Consider the following 16,358-nt stretch of genomic DNA (forward strand, 5'->3'; position numbering starts at 1 on the left):
AAAGCTTTGCATCATTCGTATATTTGTGCGCGTATACAATCGACAAAAAATTTAATTAAGAGTCAACGAGAGAAACGGCGTATGGCGCGAGTCAAATATCGGTCTACTATCCTCGAGAAGTGTATTATGAAATTTACCACGGCTACCGCCGGTCTCAAATCGATGCGGCCACAATCCCGATGCTCCGGCCGCAGAAAACCAATACGAAGGAACCGCGCGCACGCTGAGGGAGAGAGAACCGCGACTTCCTGAAGAAGTAATTTCTGTCGCCTCGAAATCAGTTTCGCCGGACGTCCGTAAATTGCCGGATGCCCCCTCACACCCTTTCGAACCGATCGGGATTCTACCTTCTGGTCACCCTCGCCACTCAATCAGAGGGTAGAAGTTCGCGCGCGGGCTACCTCGCGAAAGAGGATCTCTTCTCCGATCTCTTCTTCTCTTTTTTTTTTCTCCCATTTCGCCACGACCAAAGGAGCATCTCCCAACGATTCCATTCTCTTCTCCGACCTCTCTCGATTTTCACCCCCGTCTCACTACCGGCCGATTGACGGAGCAGTTTCAGCTCCCTCGACTTTTGCTCCCGCTTGCCGATCTCCTTCGCGCCATCGCGAAGAGTAAACGTACTGCAGAAGCAATTTACTATCGTGCGCCTTCGGTCACGTACCCGATGGAGAGACGCGTGTAGTCGCGCGCGAAATGTGAGTGCCGCAGGAAGGCCAGAGAGCGATCGAATGGCTGGACACGAAGGGTTGTACCGATTCTGAGCTATATGAGAGAGAGCTATACACTGCTGTGCACGATATAACAGATGTGCATCGTGACGCGGAGCGTACTTCTGAGGCTGGTAAAATCAATGTGCGCCGATAAAATGCATTACTTATACCGGTGCCGTGTATCAATACGTGACAAGATGACAAATGCGAACGTGTTGAACCACCCGAACCTACAATTTAATTTAAATTTACGCGATAATGTCCATTAAAATATAATTTATAAATCCATTAGTGAAAATAATATTAAGATACCTTTGGAAATTGCTTACACATTTATAAAATTATTTATTAACCTAGCTAGGTAGGTCAGATATATTTTAACGTACAAATATCCTCTTGGTGTTCAATGCTTAAAAATCATTTTAATTTATTTATTCCTAAATGACTTAGCAAATAATATATAAAATTCGATTAATAACAGTATTTTGATTTATCCGAAATATTTGACTCATTTAATTTATTTGATCTTATATACAGAGAGGATTAATGCAACCATTGCATCAATGCCATCGATGTTGCCTCTGCAAATAGCTCGCTATTCCATTAAGCAACTGCGGCCATTACAGTGTAATAGCGTAGCCGAAATGTCTCAAATATGGATCACGTCCACTGAATTACATTTTGCGCAAAGTAATTGGACGCGTGATTAAATTTTGTGACAGATCAAATTGTTAGATTATCGAATAAAATGATTTATTTTCAAATTTATAATTATCATTAATACATCAATGATCCCATAAAGATTATATTCTCATTCTTTTACAGCTTTTCTTCTTCATAAGCAAGTGTAAATATATTTTGCGTTCCGTCGTAATTCTTATAACTACAAAGTAACATAAAGTAATATGTAAAGTAGATATAAAAAGTTATTATTGAAGTAAGGAAGAAGAAAGGTACATAGATGGTGTATAAACCTACAACGAAATCGTCGATGTCCCGACAAAGGCGAGGGTGCTTCTCTACCTCGCGAGGTGCTCCTCTACCTCGCGAAACACAAAATGTAGCGACATATATTGCAAGATTAGCTCTTAAAATTTCTTTAGAAGCACTTCGTTTTATTAATTTATTAAACATATTATATTTTCGGGGTAATAATTATTCCGGAAACCATATAATGATTTGTCAAAATAATCTTTTGCATTCTCTTATTTCATTAAATACGAACACTATTATATGAGAATTATGAATTTTATTGTTCTCGCGCTAATTTCACAGCGTGCACGGCGATAAACCTACAACGAAATCGCCGATGTCCCGACAAATGCGAGGGTGCTTTTGTACCTCGCGAGGTGCTCCTCTAACCACGCGAGGTGCTCCTCGCATGTCGCGAGGTGCTCCTCGCATGTCGCGAGGTGCTCCTCTAACTTCGCGAGGCGCTTTTCTACCTCGCGAAACACAAAATGTAGCGACATATATTGCAAAATTAGCTCTTAAAATTTCTTTAGAAGCACTTCGTTTTAATAATTTATTAAACATATTATATTTTCGGGGTAATAATTATTCCGGAAACCATATAATGATTTGTCAAAATAATCTTTTGCATTCTTTTATTTCATTAAATACGAACACTATTATATGAGAATTCTATAAAAAGGCCTTGTTACTATCTGGCAACTCGTGATTTATAAAACAAAATGAAGATTGGATTTTGCAGGAGAATAATAATGATCCGAAACACCGGAGCAGACTCTGTACTGAGTGGAAGAAACAATCTGGCATCAATCAATTTAATTGGTCGTCACAGTCGCCCGATGCAAATTCGATCGAAAATGTTTGGTTGTATATTAAGCATAAGCTTCGTGGAAGACAAATATTCAGTTTAAAGCAATCTATCTTGAGAGATTTGTCGAATATGGAGATCATTGCCGCAAAACATGCCTCGGAAATGTCAGTCAATTATCGACGACGATGGTGACTGGACTCATTATTAATGTAATTGCATTTTAGCTCTAATCAAATAGAATGTCTATGTATTTCAAAAGTTTGCTAACTTAATTTTTCTATAAATTAGGCCGACCACGCTCTTTACTAGACAGACTGCGTACGTACGTGTATGTGTGTGTTGAATTGTGTCGATATATTAGATCAATTCTATAGTTAGAGAATACTTAAAATATTTGCAGGAAAGTTTAATAAAATATGATTAATAATATCTGGAATACTTGACGATTCGGTTGATTACAGTATTATTTTTGGCTCGAGATAACTCTTACACGAAGTTGGCTAATACATTTAGCAGCCGGACAACTCTTTTCTCGTGTCGGCGATTTCGTGTCCGCGCTCACATTTGCGCACCTGCGCTCGTAAGATAGATTCCGGGTAACTTGAACGACCGCGTGTGTGCGCAAGGGTTAAAGTCGTGCAGACTGCCACACAGCCGCGCGATAAAGAAATAGGAAACCCCCGGGACCTTTCATCACCCACTGACGCTGAATTCGCGTGCCATGGACACATTTTCTGCGCCCGATTCTGGCTGCAAAGCGCCATTGCTGCGTAGAAGTTGAAGAAACGAGGTGTAGAGATCGATGGCTAATGCATTGTCTTTTGACATTTGAAAAAGTCATTTTTATATTTTGTCTTAATATTTTTTTGTATCTTCTAATTTAAAGACGATATTATAAAACTTTGTTTAAATTTCTCACATAAAATAAAATTACATTGTATTAAAATATCGCATTTGATTTTAATATTTATGTAATTTGTCAAGCAAGCAAATAATATTTTTCTTATAAACAAGTATCTCTTTCATTAATGAACATTTAATATTACTGAATTTATTTCAAAGATTTATCATTTATTTTAATATGTAATTTGTCAAGCAAGTAAATAATATTTTTCTTATAACCAAGTATCTCTTTTATTAATGAAAAACTTAATATTACTGATTTTATTCAAAAATTTATCGTTTATTTTTACGGATGCGATGTTTGCGTTTGCGATGTTCATAATTATAAGATTTCATTATGAATAAACTAGCTAACTTTTTTATTCAAGGAGAATGTTTAGAATTTAATTAGCAATTTAATCTTTTTTATTGGTGCAGAAGATGAATGAAGTAGATATTTTTGCTAATTGTATCAAAAATTCTTATCTTTATTAGGTATCTATATACTTAACTATCTTTATATTTTGTATCTGTTTATTCTATAGCTATCTATATTTATCTATGTATAGCTTGACGATTCGTTTTAAAATTTTATGGGAAAGATTCAATTTTACATTATCATTTTTATGGCTGTGAATGTAGCAAGCAAAGTCATCTCGTCTGTTATATCATAATGTCTGTAATTAAAGAAATGACATAAAGAGAAATTATTTTTACTATTTTTTTATTATTGTATCGTGAACATCAAATATGGTCTATTTTTACTGTACTAATTGCTAACAGTTTATAAGAAGAAATATTTTTTTATTTATACTTGACAAGGTTATGAAACTTTTAACACTGTTAATAGTTGCTGCACTCCCGTATTAATGCAAATGTTGTTTTAAGGAAGGGCACAGTTCGCGCATAATTCTTCAATATTCAAATGGCATCAAATCCGACCGTGGCACGCACAGAAATATGATTCTGTAACGTCGCGTTGCGATTGCCCCGCGGTGTTCCATGCAGTTTGAAACGCAATCGTTCCACAAACATCTATACAAATACAATCCGCAAGTGACGAACTTTTGTTCTAAATGCTCCATCATACATACACACCAGAACGAGTAAATTCTGACACAAGTTTATTTAATATTGAATAAAATCATTTAAGAGATCACGAAATGTTTTGAATTATAATGCTTGTTGTTGCGACTCTAATTAACTTCGGAAATTTGATTTTAACACGATTGTAGTTATAACATTTTATGTAATAACGGCAATTCTGCTTGTTGTGAAAATTTCATTAGCTAATCCAGATATTAACATATACATACATATCCTTGTTTTCAAAACGATCAAACGTCATTTGCAAATATTTTCGAGTTTCGAATATAGTTTCCATATTTATCCTGTGCCATATATAAACAAAAATACCAATCTACATTAACAAGCAAAATATTGCAAGTGAGAGAGCGCAGAATTTGGTTCGGCGAACATATTAAATGAACATTAAAAAGAGCACATTCCAGAGAGGTAGTGCGCGTACCATTAATCGACGTATTGTTCGCTGCGGCCAACGTTTATGCTAAACGAATCGTGTATATATAACGTTGATCCCTATTATTCTTTCACAAAGGCGGCTGCGGACACTTGCTGCTAATTAACATGAGAAAGAGGATCACGAGATTCTGCCGGTGGTAATTCAAATGGCGAAACCAAAGGATAGAACAAAAGCGAAAGAGCGAGAGCCAGAGATAGATACAAAGTGAGAGAGAGAGAGAGAGAGAGAGAGAGAGAGAGAGAGAGAGAGAGAGAGAGAGAGAGAGAGAGAGAGAGAGAGAGCAAAAGAGAGAGGGAGAGGAAGGCCCATCAAGATTAACGAACGGGAAGATGATTTCGTTTGTCATTTAACCAATTGACGCTGGCGAGTAACCATTCGTGGACGCCGTGGGTCACTGTGGTAGTTGCGTGCAGCAGCTGCAGCAGGCGTCCGGCGCAGAGCTGCATGTAGGCACTCAGGTTAACCCGGCTAAATCGTTCCGCGCGGAAAATACCGATTATGATTCATTAGCGTCGCTATTCTGACCGAAACTGATTCTCGCCGCTCTCTAACGAGAAAGTATGCGCGCGGGGAGAGCTGCAATAACGCGCGAACAGCTTTGCCGGTGCATTTGAACGTTAAGAACGCGCACGCCGTGCTCGGCCGCGCATTGTATCTTCCACTCGTAGAGAAAAGCGCGCACGGGTACAATAGCCCTTTCCGACGTCATATATTTGATGAATCTAATAGCGTATTGTGCTATACTCGAGCAGTTACGTTAACTCGACGGTTTGAGTGCGTTAAACACGAAGATGCGGATGCAGCGTTGACGGCTGCAGTCGTAAATACTTACAGAGCGTTATGTAATGTAATGTATGGGAAGGACTATATGAATATAAACTCTCTAAAGCGAGAGAAATGCTGAAAGAATATTGTTCTGCTGCGCGGAAATAAAAGGATGAATGCCCTGTAATTTTCTTTGATATTCTTAATTCTTATTTACAGAACTACGTTGATTATTCTTATTTTGCGTAACTTTGACTTTAGATGTTCATTTTTCCCCTCGCGATTCTTTCCGGGTTAGCAAAGGCATCTTATAAGAACGCCATGTAAAGGGCAGACAGACGACACCCGCGCGGTAAGATGCGATAAGTGCCGGCGACTCCTGTCATGATCAGGCAATAAGGAGACGAGAAGCGAAAGAGGATCATAAAGACGCATCGGACGTAACTCGATTATCCGCGCGAAAAGTACGAGACGATGAGCCGTTATACGACATAGTAATTTGAGAGCACCCTCCTCCGTTCCGTTGCCGCTCTCTCGTGTCAAGAGCGATTCTCTACTGTAATTTAATCGGCTGTCGATAGACGACAATGGCGGCCGTAATCTAAAATTACTTTTTTAAGAAAGGCACGTCGTTTCTCTCGTTCTCTCTTTCTTTTAATGGCGTTTATTAGATCCAGACGGTGTCGAAACTGCCGTTATAAGCCCCCCTCCTTTTTTTTGTCGCGCACAAAAGTCCCGCAATGATCGGGAGAAGCTGGCGCGCGGCTTGATTTGTGGAAAGCAATTCTCGTGTGATGGCTCCTCCTTGACGGCTCGTAATGTTACACTTAGCACGCCGGAGGGTTGATGGCAGATAAAAAAAAGTCCGACCGAAGAGTAGACGGCGTCGTAAGCTCGGATGACTCGCACTTGACAAAGATCTAAACTCGTCCAACGACGTCTTTATATAATTGTAGCTTATTCCTAGTTGCTTAATTGTACAGTTAACGAAAATTTCTTGCATCCGTAAATGCCGCATTTATTTCGACTAGTTTTGATTGACTATGGGGATTGTGCGTCTGATATTCAGAAAATTCAGAACGATCCGAAAACGATCGTACAATATTGGCAATATCTCGCTCTATAACGCGGACAAATGAATATATACTATCTTTTGCGATTGTGAACTTCGCAGAATACCCACGGTTGTACATTTTTTACCCCCCCCCCCCGTGATCGATATAATAGGTCTCGTCGACCGTGGGACTTATCGAGAAACTATGATATTGCGATTCCGACGGGAAACGGGAGTTTCCGATTGCAACACAGCATATATTGTATATATTTTTGCACTGTCATAGATCTCTTTCGGGGATTGTCCTAACGTCGCTACGCGACGAGACAGACGCGCGATACCAGTCTTTTCCAATCATAGTTCGCGCAGTCGTGTCTGCGTATATAGCGAGCTTTGTCCCGATCGAAATCGTTTGTTCGCGATGTGTCAGAAGTCTGTTTATCGTTCTCAAGTCAATCATATCCGCGATAGAATAATGGTTGAGCAACGGGAGCGTTTTGATTGAATACTCTAACTATAAAGCAATTGTATACATCAACCGATCTTTCCTACTCAAAAGTTGAGACAGTTTGGCAGCGCGCGTGTACCTGAGCCTTACAGCCTTATCATAAATTCACATTAAGGATGCCTACGCACGCCTGTAACCGATAGGTACTCGGAATTTAGGTCAGATAGTATTCTCTAATAACGCTGTGCGCTAATAGGCTTACTTGCGGCCACGGCTGATGTGCGATAGGACGATGCATCGTATCTCTCTCGTCCCAGATTACCAATGTACTTGAAAGTCTCTGCGCGGACACGCACGTGCGGATCCACGCAACGTGCGTGTAACTGTCAGATTTTACGTCTCTGCAGTATATTATTGGACATCGCCGTTCGCCGCATTGAATTCCATTTACGTGTGACACTTAAAGATCACATTGACTATCGCGAGACGCATGAGAAGTGAATCCGAAAGATTTTAAAAATACTCTACAAAAGTCAGAAGTTTTTTGTTTTTCTTATGTTCATCTCTATCAATGTAGATTAACTTCAATCTTGGTTTAACTTAATTTTTTCTTTTATCTTTTTCTAGTTCTAAGAATTAGAGAAAGATATAGAAGGTAAGTTAAGAAAAATAATAAAAGATAATGCAAATTAAATCTAAGACGTTAGAAACTTAAGATATTATAAATGTAAATGTACTTATAGTTTGGCAGGTAGACAAAGCATATACGAAATCTCATTTTAAATGTCATATCTGATGGAATTAGAAATGAAGCTGCACGGAGAGAACTTTTGTTATATTTTATCCTTAAATTCACTACAAACTTAGGACAGCTTGGCAACCAAGGAATTTTTAAAATATACAAAAGACATTTTACAAACAACGTGATAAAAAATTACCAAGCAGATTGGTAAATTTTGGAAAATTATTGAAATTTCCTACATATATTTCAGTAAAATTAATCAAACATTTTTTATATTTTAACGTAATAGATATTAATATTTTTTATTATGATAGATATTAATCAGAATAACTCGCATAAAGTTCTTGGTGCATGGTACATGTTGTCCTACAACTATACCATGATTTCAGGGTAAATTTTAAGAGAAAATTCTCTCCGTGTGGTTTCGATCTTTTACCTTATCAAGTAGAGAGAGAAACAATACACATACAGAGTACTCCTCATGTTCTGAACCGTAGGTGAGATTGCAAATCCTCGATATTTACGAATGATCTTGTGTGCACGGATAAACGACTTCGATGCACGCGAATGTCAAGAATATTGCATCGATAACCCGCGCATGAAATGCAGAGGAGCCATTCGATGCACCGCGCCGGGTATGCGCGTATGGGGCATATCGCGATCAATACTCTCTGTTTCATACTGCGTGCATTTTTATATCTTTATGAAAGCTATTGCAAAACACACGCCGAAGACGAAACGAGAAACTTTGATAACGCGGAAATCGATCATTGACGAGCTTTGCCCAAATTATCTGGAATGCAAGCAGATAACATGGAGCTGTTAAGGGAAATTTCACGAATATTTTACGTCTTGGTAAATTGCGTTTCACACGGTGGATTATCACTGTGCGCGTCAAAAACCTTTACTGCAGCAATACGGTTTATGTCTGCGATTGCGTTACGTGGAAAATATTTGCTCGAAATTTAGTTACACCTCTGGGGTTACAAATACTCCATAACAACAACTAAAGCAGTACTATACTATATACGAGGATAAATATTACCTTCGACCGAAGCTCCGCTTCGTGTATGCGTCTAATACTGACACGACGCCGCCTAATGTGCATAAATTGTAAACTAGAGAGGATAAGAGCTGCGAAGCGCATCGTCGATAATCTGTTTCGCTTCCATCTAAGCCAAGGGTTGGACCCTTTCAATCTCGCTCATCGCTTTATCCATCGGTTTAGAAACTTTTACACGTACATTTTCTTTTTGGGAAAAAATTTCTCAGGATCGCAATATAATGTATAAAAATTTATAAAAAGAAATTTTTTTATAAATTACGAGAATATGTCTTTTATTTGCTGTCATTTAACTACGTTTATAGCTGTACAAATTTCTTCGCATCTGGGAATTAATGATCTGTTTGATACACAATGCCACTAATTAATATGCACTCGTAATATCCACATTCATATTTGGATATAATTCGGCACGCTGCACGATAAACGTTTTTACGCATCAATGAGTGTTATGGCATATATAGGAATTATGAGAACGATTGATCGTGTTGGCATCCCAATTAATAATTCGACGAATTCGTGTACCATAATAGTTATTACTGTTCCATTGTGAAAATGCTCTCGCGTGTTAGAATGTCGACCGGTCTCGGTTTATCCTGCTTCAATGTAAAGGTTCGATTTTCAGTTTATAGCGAGAAGTCCGATTGCTGGATGCATACTAATTTGGTGTAGGTACCAATAATACACTGCTGGTGACATTTATCAACATAAAGAAGCTACAGCGAGGAACGTATTTGCTATATCTGAAGAGAATGTATTTAGCTGTAGGGTGCATCTATATATAGGATGTCCTAGTTTAATCTTTACACGCGGTTATCTCCTAAACTATTCATCTCTCCTAAAACTTCCGAAAAAATCTTTCAAATAGAACTTACTCTGTTTCGAGGGAAACATCATACGATAGACATAAATCTTGTCTAGGTGGAAATGCCTCTGAGATGCTAAGGAAATCTTTTTTTTACCATGTATTTTTTTAGTTAGACGCTTAGCCTAGGATATTGATCCGATATCTAGCTTTGCTGGACACCCAGAAAATGTTCTTTATCTTCTTTTGTATTCGAAAAAACGATCTTGGGCATGAATATATTGTTTTATCCTGAATGATAATTCTATCTCCTCGAAAGTTGTCTTGGTAATTTATCAGGCAGGCATCTATAATTCAGGCCTTCATATCATCAGGGGTGAGTTCTTCTCGATAAACTTTATTTTTTACAAAGTCCTACAAGAAAAAATCTAAAGACGTCAAATCCGGGGATCTCGGTGGGAATGTTTTGTCCTCTTTCTACCCAACGATCAGATAACATGATTGAGCGTTTCTCAAATCTTGCAATATAAAACATAAAGATCAATACTGTTGAATTTAATTTGACACAATCTAGAGAAAAGATTCTAAGTAAGAAATGTAGCTGTAAATAAGAAGGGTAAAATAGAAATTTGGAAGAAAATTTTTTTCTTCTGAAGGTGTCTTCTCGAAAATTATAATCTTTTTTAAAAACTATCGGCAAGGTTTCCGATCTTTTGTGATTCGAAACGCGATACCAGCGATGTTAAGATGTAAAAGGGAAAAAAAATTACCTTTATACTCACACGGCGGGGGATAGCTTGCTCGTGGTAAATACCAGGAGACTCGCAGCGAATGCTCGATGTTAATAGCTGTCCGGAACCGGAAGGACTCGTTGCAGCAGCGCTAAAGGGTCCTTTGTGGAGCTACGCATACGTTCTGAAATTCCTGCGTCGCTGCTACAACCGCGTTCTCACGGATATACTGGGCCGCGTTGTATTCGTCTATGCTGAAAGCGGAACTTTGAGGACAGGTTGAAAGAGCTGCCGTGCATTCTTCGAGGGCCGCTCGTTACAGGGGTTTCGCTGCGAAGAATTTAGCGGAAGAATTTTTGCTCCTGGACTGAGGCTAATCGAAACGTTCCTCTTGTTCTTTGAGAGAACATTTAGTATTATCATGAAAACTGTAACACGGCAAGTAACGCGAGGCTTGCTCTCTGTAACGAGAAAATATATCATAAATATGTAAAACTCTTCTGAGATAAGAGATGATTCCAAAAAATGCGTTATATCTATGATCAATATCGCGGAAATACTTCAGATTCTTTTGATGTATATGTATAATATCAAGAGCTTATCTTAGATTGCATTGAAAAATATTACTGAAAAATTTTGCCACTTGTCTATTTTTAACGAATAAATTAAAGAAGGTTTAAAAAATATATTAGGCGATATGTTTTATATATTAAAAATTATATAATAATTATATATATATATATATATATAGTTTCTTTATTAAATATAAAACTAATTGTAATAAAATATTAACAAATGACTTTTCTATTTGCAGTTTAATACACCGAGATACAAGGCCAGAGCCGGCAATACGATGTTCGACTCTGAAAGGAGCGACCAGACTACCGTCAGCACCAGACCATCGCAGTGAAGCTCGATTAAGGATAGACCCAAAGGTGTTGGTCTTCGTAGAAACTCTATACTCAAGGCTAGGCCGAGAGATAGCTGAGCTGCTAGTTTATAATCGAATAAAGTGAGTACGGACTATTTTTCTTTCGTATCAGCCAGCACAGAGTGTTGAGCGGTGTTCCTTATTTATTTGCCAAACAGTTACAAATCTGCACGATTCACCGCAAAGTCATTTTTATATTGACTGATAGTTATTATTATCAATCAATTATTAATAATTATAAATAATTAATTTACGGACATGCAAATAAATTTACTTAAAACATCGTCGTAAATATCTGACCTATTTGCATGCACCGCATTTTGCAACACGTCTTTTATATACGCACCGACCTGATTCCGGAAAAAAAATTGTATTCTAGCGCGATCTAAAAGTAGGTCGCCAACGTAAGCTTTCTTCGGAGTTCTCGGTCGCAATAGTTCATACTATTAGGCAAAAAGTATATGGCTAATGGCACCCCAGTTACTGAAGTCGATCAATACCTTGACACATACTCCTGAACGTGTTCGTAAGCTCGCTAGTTCACGATCCTTTTTATTCGTAAACGCTTTATTTCTCTTTCGATGAGAAAGAAATGGTAAATGACGTGGTATTTCATGAATTGGAAAGCAAACGCACTTTTTATTCCCTCGTATTTTTAAACGCCAAACCGATAGTAAATTCGCATGTTTACTTTAATTCCACAAAATTGTTCGCCAACACAAGTTCTATGTACATACATCGAGAATTTAGGAAGAATTTGTAAATCATATTTTATTTCTGTGTGTGTGTGTGTGTGAAGCTCTCTTTTTTCATTTTTACAAAGTTCTCGCTAGTACCGCGAAACGTTTATCAAAAGAAAATATTTCCGAAAAAATTTTTTCGAAAAAAAACTATATTATCTAGATCTTGTTGTAATTCCCCCATCCGAGAATTTTTCAAAAAATTCTCGACGTTTATAATTCCGCGATGAAGATTCCGCAAATCTCCGGTTTTACTACATCGTCGACAATGTTATTTCGTGAATGTCGGTATAAAAATTAGAAATGCAGATTTCTCGATCATCTCGTAAAGCCCGAACAGTTTTTTAGGCTATTATACGGTTTCCACGAATATTTTAAAACCATTTCGCCTATCTGGGGAGTTAGAAATCGGCGCAATGTTAATTTGCGGGTATCGTGAAATCAGTTCGGTTCTCTTACAATTAGCCTAATTAGCTTCCGTACTCAATGTATTTGATATACCGAATCTTTTTATATTTGAAGAATTGAAAATTCTAAAATATCTTTTTTCTTTTTTAAATCACCGGATGTCGATTTAGAACAACGCGCATTAATAATAGACGAGGATAAAACGGAGAATGCTCGCTTATTTAGAACTAGAATATCCTACATTTTAGTATGCAATTTCGTACGGTTACATGGACTAATATGTGACAATATGAATTTTTAACAGGTAAACGTATAGACTAGCAGTATAGTGCTCCGATATTCGGACGAGACTCGATAAATAAATATGTCCACAGTTGTCCATATATAGTACGATAAACAAGGAACATGCATAACGTGGTACAACTACATAACGAAGCTGTATCAGGCGTTAAAATTTCGTGTCTATTTACAGCCGCGCGCATAAGATTTCACTTTTTCATTCCGCGAAAATTGCATGTGACGTGAGCGTGTCTGGAAAAGTTCAACGAATCCGCTATCGGGGACACGGTGTATCGCGAAATTTACCTCATTCATGATATGCGCATTTCTTAAACGGTAATAGCCGGGCCAAAAGCCTGTTATGGGAGCGATGTATATATAGAATCGCTCGAAACTTTGACGTTCGGTGAGAGAGAACTTAAGCCGGAGTCCTCGGATTTCGAAATAGGATAAGGTCCTGAGAGAAAGAGAAGAAGGGAGGGAAAGAGAGAGAGAGGGAGAGAATGGATGAGGGGAAAGAGAGAGAGAGAAAAAGAGAAGGATAAGCGGAAGTCCGCCGAAGGTATATTCTCTAGATTATCTCCCGATTCTTCCGCAGTTAATCAAATAATAATGACGGGTGAATGCGATCCGTTGCCTGCTTCCGCAGGTCCTGAGCGCCTATCGGGAATTATGATGCAGTCGCGTCGTGACACGATGCACATGAGAGAGCATATTGTAGTTTAAAGCACAATACGAGATAGAGACGAATAGCGTTTAGGGGGGTTCGCGCCCCATCCTCCGCCGTAGGAGAAACGAATACGCGCGACGTACAACATGGCTCGATATGGAGCGAACACGCAGATGTGCGTAGTGCGTATCCCCGTGAACTGGCAAATGGCAGAGTGTTCTCACCTGCGTGCTGGAAGGACAGAGCGTCGGTATGTGTGCCGATACGATCGGAAAAGTAAAACCAACAGCCCGGGCATCATAGTGATACGCGCTCACGAGAGCACGAGGAAACCACCGACCAAGCTCGTCGCGGCGGTATCTCGTTTGCTTTATCCAGCGCAATTTCATAATCGATACTGGCGCCTGGGGTTAGGAGGAAGGACGGGAAAGGGGTCGTCCGCACGCTGGCCGCGCAGCGTCCACCTGTGTGCGGCGTCAGGCAAATTTTGTTGTCGGAGATTGCGAGGCACAGATATATGGAAAGCGTCGCGCCGGATTGTGTTCCGTCGCGAGCCCCACGTACGTACACGTACGTGCAATGTGCACGTCGACGCACTACGATGTGCATAATGAAATATTTATCGATGCGCGGGTCCTTTGCGTGTGCGAGAAGAGAGCATCGCTATACCTGCCTTTACGTCGTGTATATACATGCACGTAATGCGATATGGAAAAGTTTTGAATCTGGGGATCCAGCTGCGCGCTAGATAAAATGCGATATCTCTCGCCCCATGATACTCTTCTCTCTCTCTCTCCAGCCGGGACGTAAGAAAAATAGGGGGCGAAGGAAGAAGTTTCTATAAGCGAGTTGAGTTCTCACAAACCCGTTTTACCTTACGTACGAGCGGCGTCTGTGTTTTATCTTGCCTGCAGCTTTTATTGCTTATTAACTGCTTTTATGTGCACTCGTATCGCTTTATTGATTATCGCCTATATCGCGGACGATGAATAATGCCGATATAAAACGCGCAAGATGTTTTGAATTACTGAAGGTCTGTTCTAGCGGAAACTTTTACACGAGTAGGAATTTTGTAAGGTACAAAACGGATGTTAGGATATATACAAAGCTTATAATATTGTGAAAATTAATCTCTATTGAGGTAAACTTCAATTTTAGACGCGTTACAAGGGAAACTTTCACAAAGGGTACAGAAATTTCGAATTAGCACGAACCTCTGGCGCGTGTGAAAACCGATCAAACAATCAAATGTCAATTGTATTTATCGGCGATATTCTATTCGACACATGACAATCAAACGAATTCTCTCTCATCCTTCGCGATATTTTTAGTTTGTTTTCCATTGATGGGTTTCTCGATGCGTATCTACCTGTCGAGAAACCTTCAATAAACGTTCGCGTGTTATCAGCGTGGAGAAAGAAGAAAGAACTCTTCTATTTCTCAATCGAGAGAATGCTGATATCGATCACGCTATTCCAACACACCGGCGCATGCCGTCTTCCCTCCCCGTCCGCGTCGTCGGGTTATACCCGCAATACTAACATAGACGCGCGACATGGTCTTCGTTACTCGCGGCACTATCGATAAGGGTGAAGAGGGTGGCGGCCGCGCAAAGGGTAAACGTTCCACGTCGCGTGTCGCCGAGGGCAAACACGCCGATCAACCCCCTGTTTTTCATCGCACGCACCGGTAACTTTCATCATCTCGAATCCGTCTTTTCATTTCGCGACTCATCTCCCCTTTGTCCCTTCCGGCGCGCGTTGTCTCGTGCTGTCGCAGTTTTTTTTTTCCTTCTTTTATCTTTCGCCCATTTCTTTCCCGTACTCTCGTCGAGATACTCTCGCGCACCCGTTGGCTCGTAAGAAAAATAGATGAATAGTGTCATCGCGGATCCGGGGGTGTCTTGTCGGGGAGACGCGCGGGAGACACCTTCGCCGTGGTGGCGTTGAGCTATCTTACCTTGTCGCGCACAAATTACGGCGCACATTTTTAGCTCCTCCATTATTTATACGTGGGGAACGGTGCCTACGTACACGTGCTCGTTGCGTATAATACACGCACGGAGCGGCTGAATTTTTAATAGACAGGCTGCGCCCGTCTCCGTGATTTCCGGCGCGCGCGCTTATAATATGCACGATACGGTCGTTCGCGCGGAAGTAACATCTCAGCGCGGAGGTATTTCGGAATTATGGGGAAAAATATGCGGCGTTTATTCAGCCTTTCGCAAGGGGAGCTACCGGGAGGTGGTTTCGGAGGGAGACCCCGCGCCGCCATTTATTTTCAGACCGTAAGAAAATCAACGTCTGTCACGTAAACCCCGCTATTTATATCAAGTCAAGTTGCGTACAACGTGTCGCGTAATTATTTGAAATATTGCCGCCTTGAATAAGATAAAGAGGTACTGTACATTCTCGAGAGAGGTACAACGCCGCCCGCGCTATAGTTTGATTCTATTCCTTAGTCGCTGTAAACGTAACAGCTTCCATATAATACAAACGTATTGCAGGGAACTCTTGATATATTGATATTCCCGGCGGTACAAATATCAGCTCTTGTACTTTGGAAAAATATGTAAGGGCTCAATGCACACAATGAGAGGAATAAGGAACAAGGAATTAAACATAGTAGTCGCATTTTTTTTTTTTTTTCAAGACACAGCTTCTTTGTTTTTTCAAGACACGCGGAATTCTCTCTATGTTTAATTCCTTGTTCCTTATTTTTAGTAATTTATTATCAAAATTTTTTATCTTATAAAATAGTTTGTACTAATTAGAGAATTGGTGAGTAAAGAGTAGTGTTAT

At 39.6% G+C, this 16,358-nt stretch overlaps 1 protein-coding gene across 1 annotated transcript in view; it reads left to right on the top strand.

Annotated features, from left to right (window-relative positions):
* Sfl (N-deacetylase and N-sulfotransferase sfl) overlaps nt 1-16,358 on the top strand; it is a 110,313-nt gene that overhangs the window by 55,327 nt on the left and 38,628 nt on the right. Inside the window, exon 3 of the mRNA XM_077416875.1 lies at nt 11,344-11,541. Within this exon, the coding sequence (XP_077273001.1) occupies nt 11,344-11,541 (198 nt within the window). The remainder of the gene's footprint in view (nt 1-11,343; nt 11,542-16,358) is intronic.

The sequence above is a fragment of the Temnothorax americanus genome, unplaced genomic scaffold (genome assembly GCF_048541705.1).
Source record: "Temnothorax americanus isolate GAGA-0224 unplaced genomic scaffold, ASM4854170v1 Scaffold46, whole genome shotgun sequence".
In the NCBI taxonomy this organism is placed as follows: domain Eukaryota; kingdom Metazoa; phylum Arthropoda; class Insecta; order Hymenoptera; family Formicidae; genus Temnothorax; species Temnothorax americanus.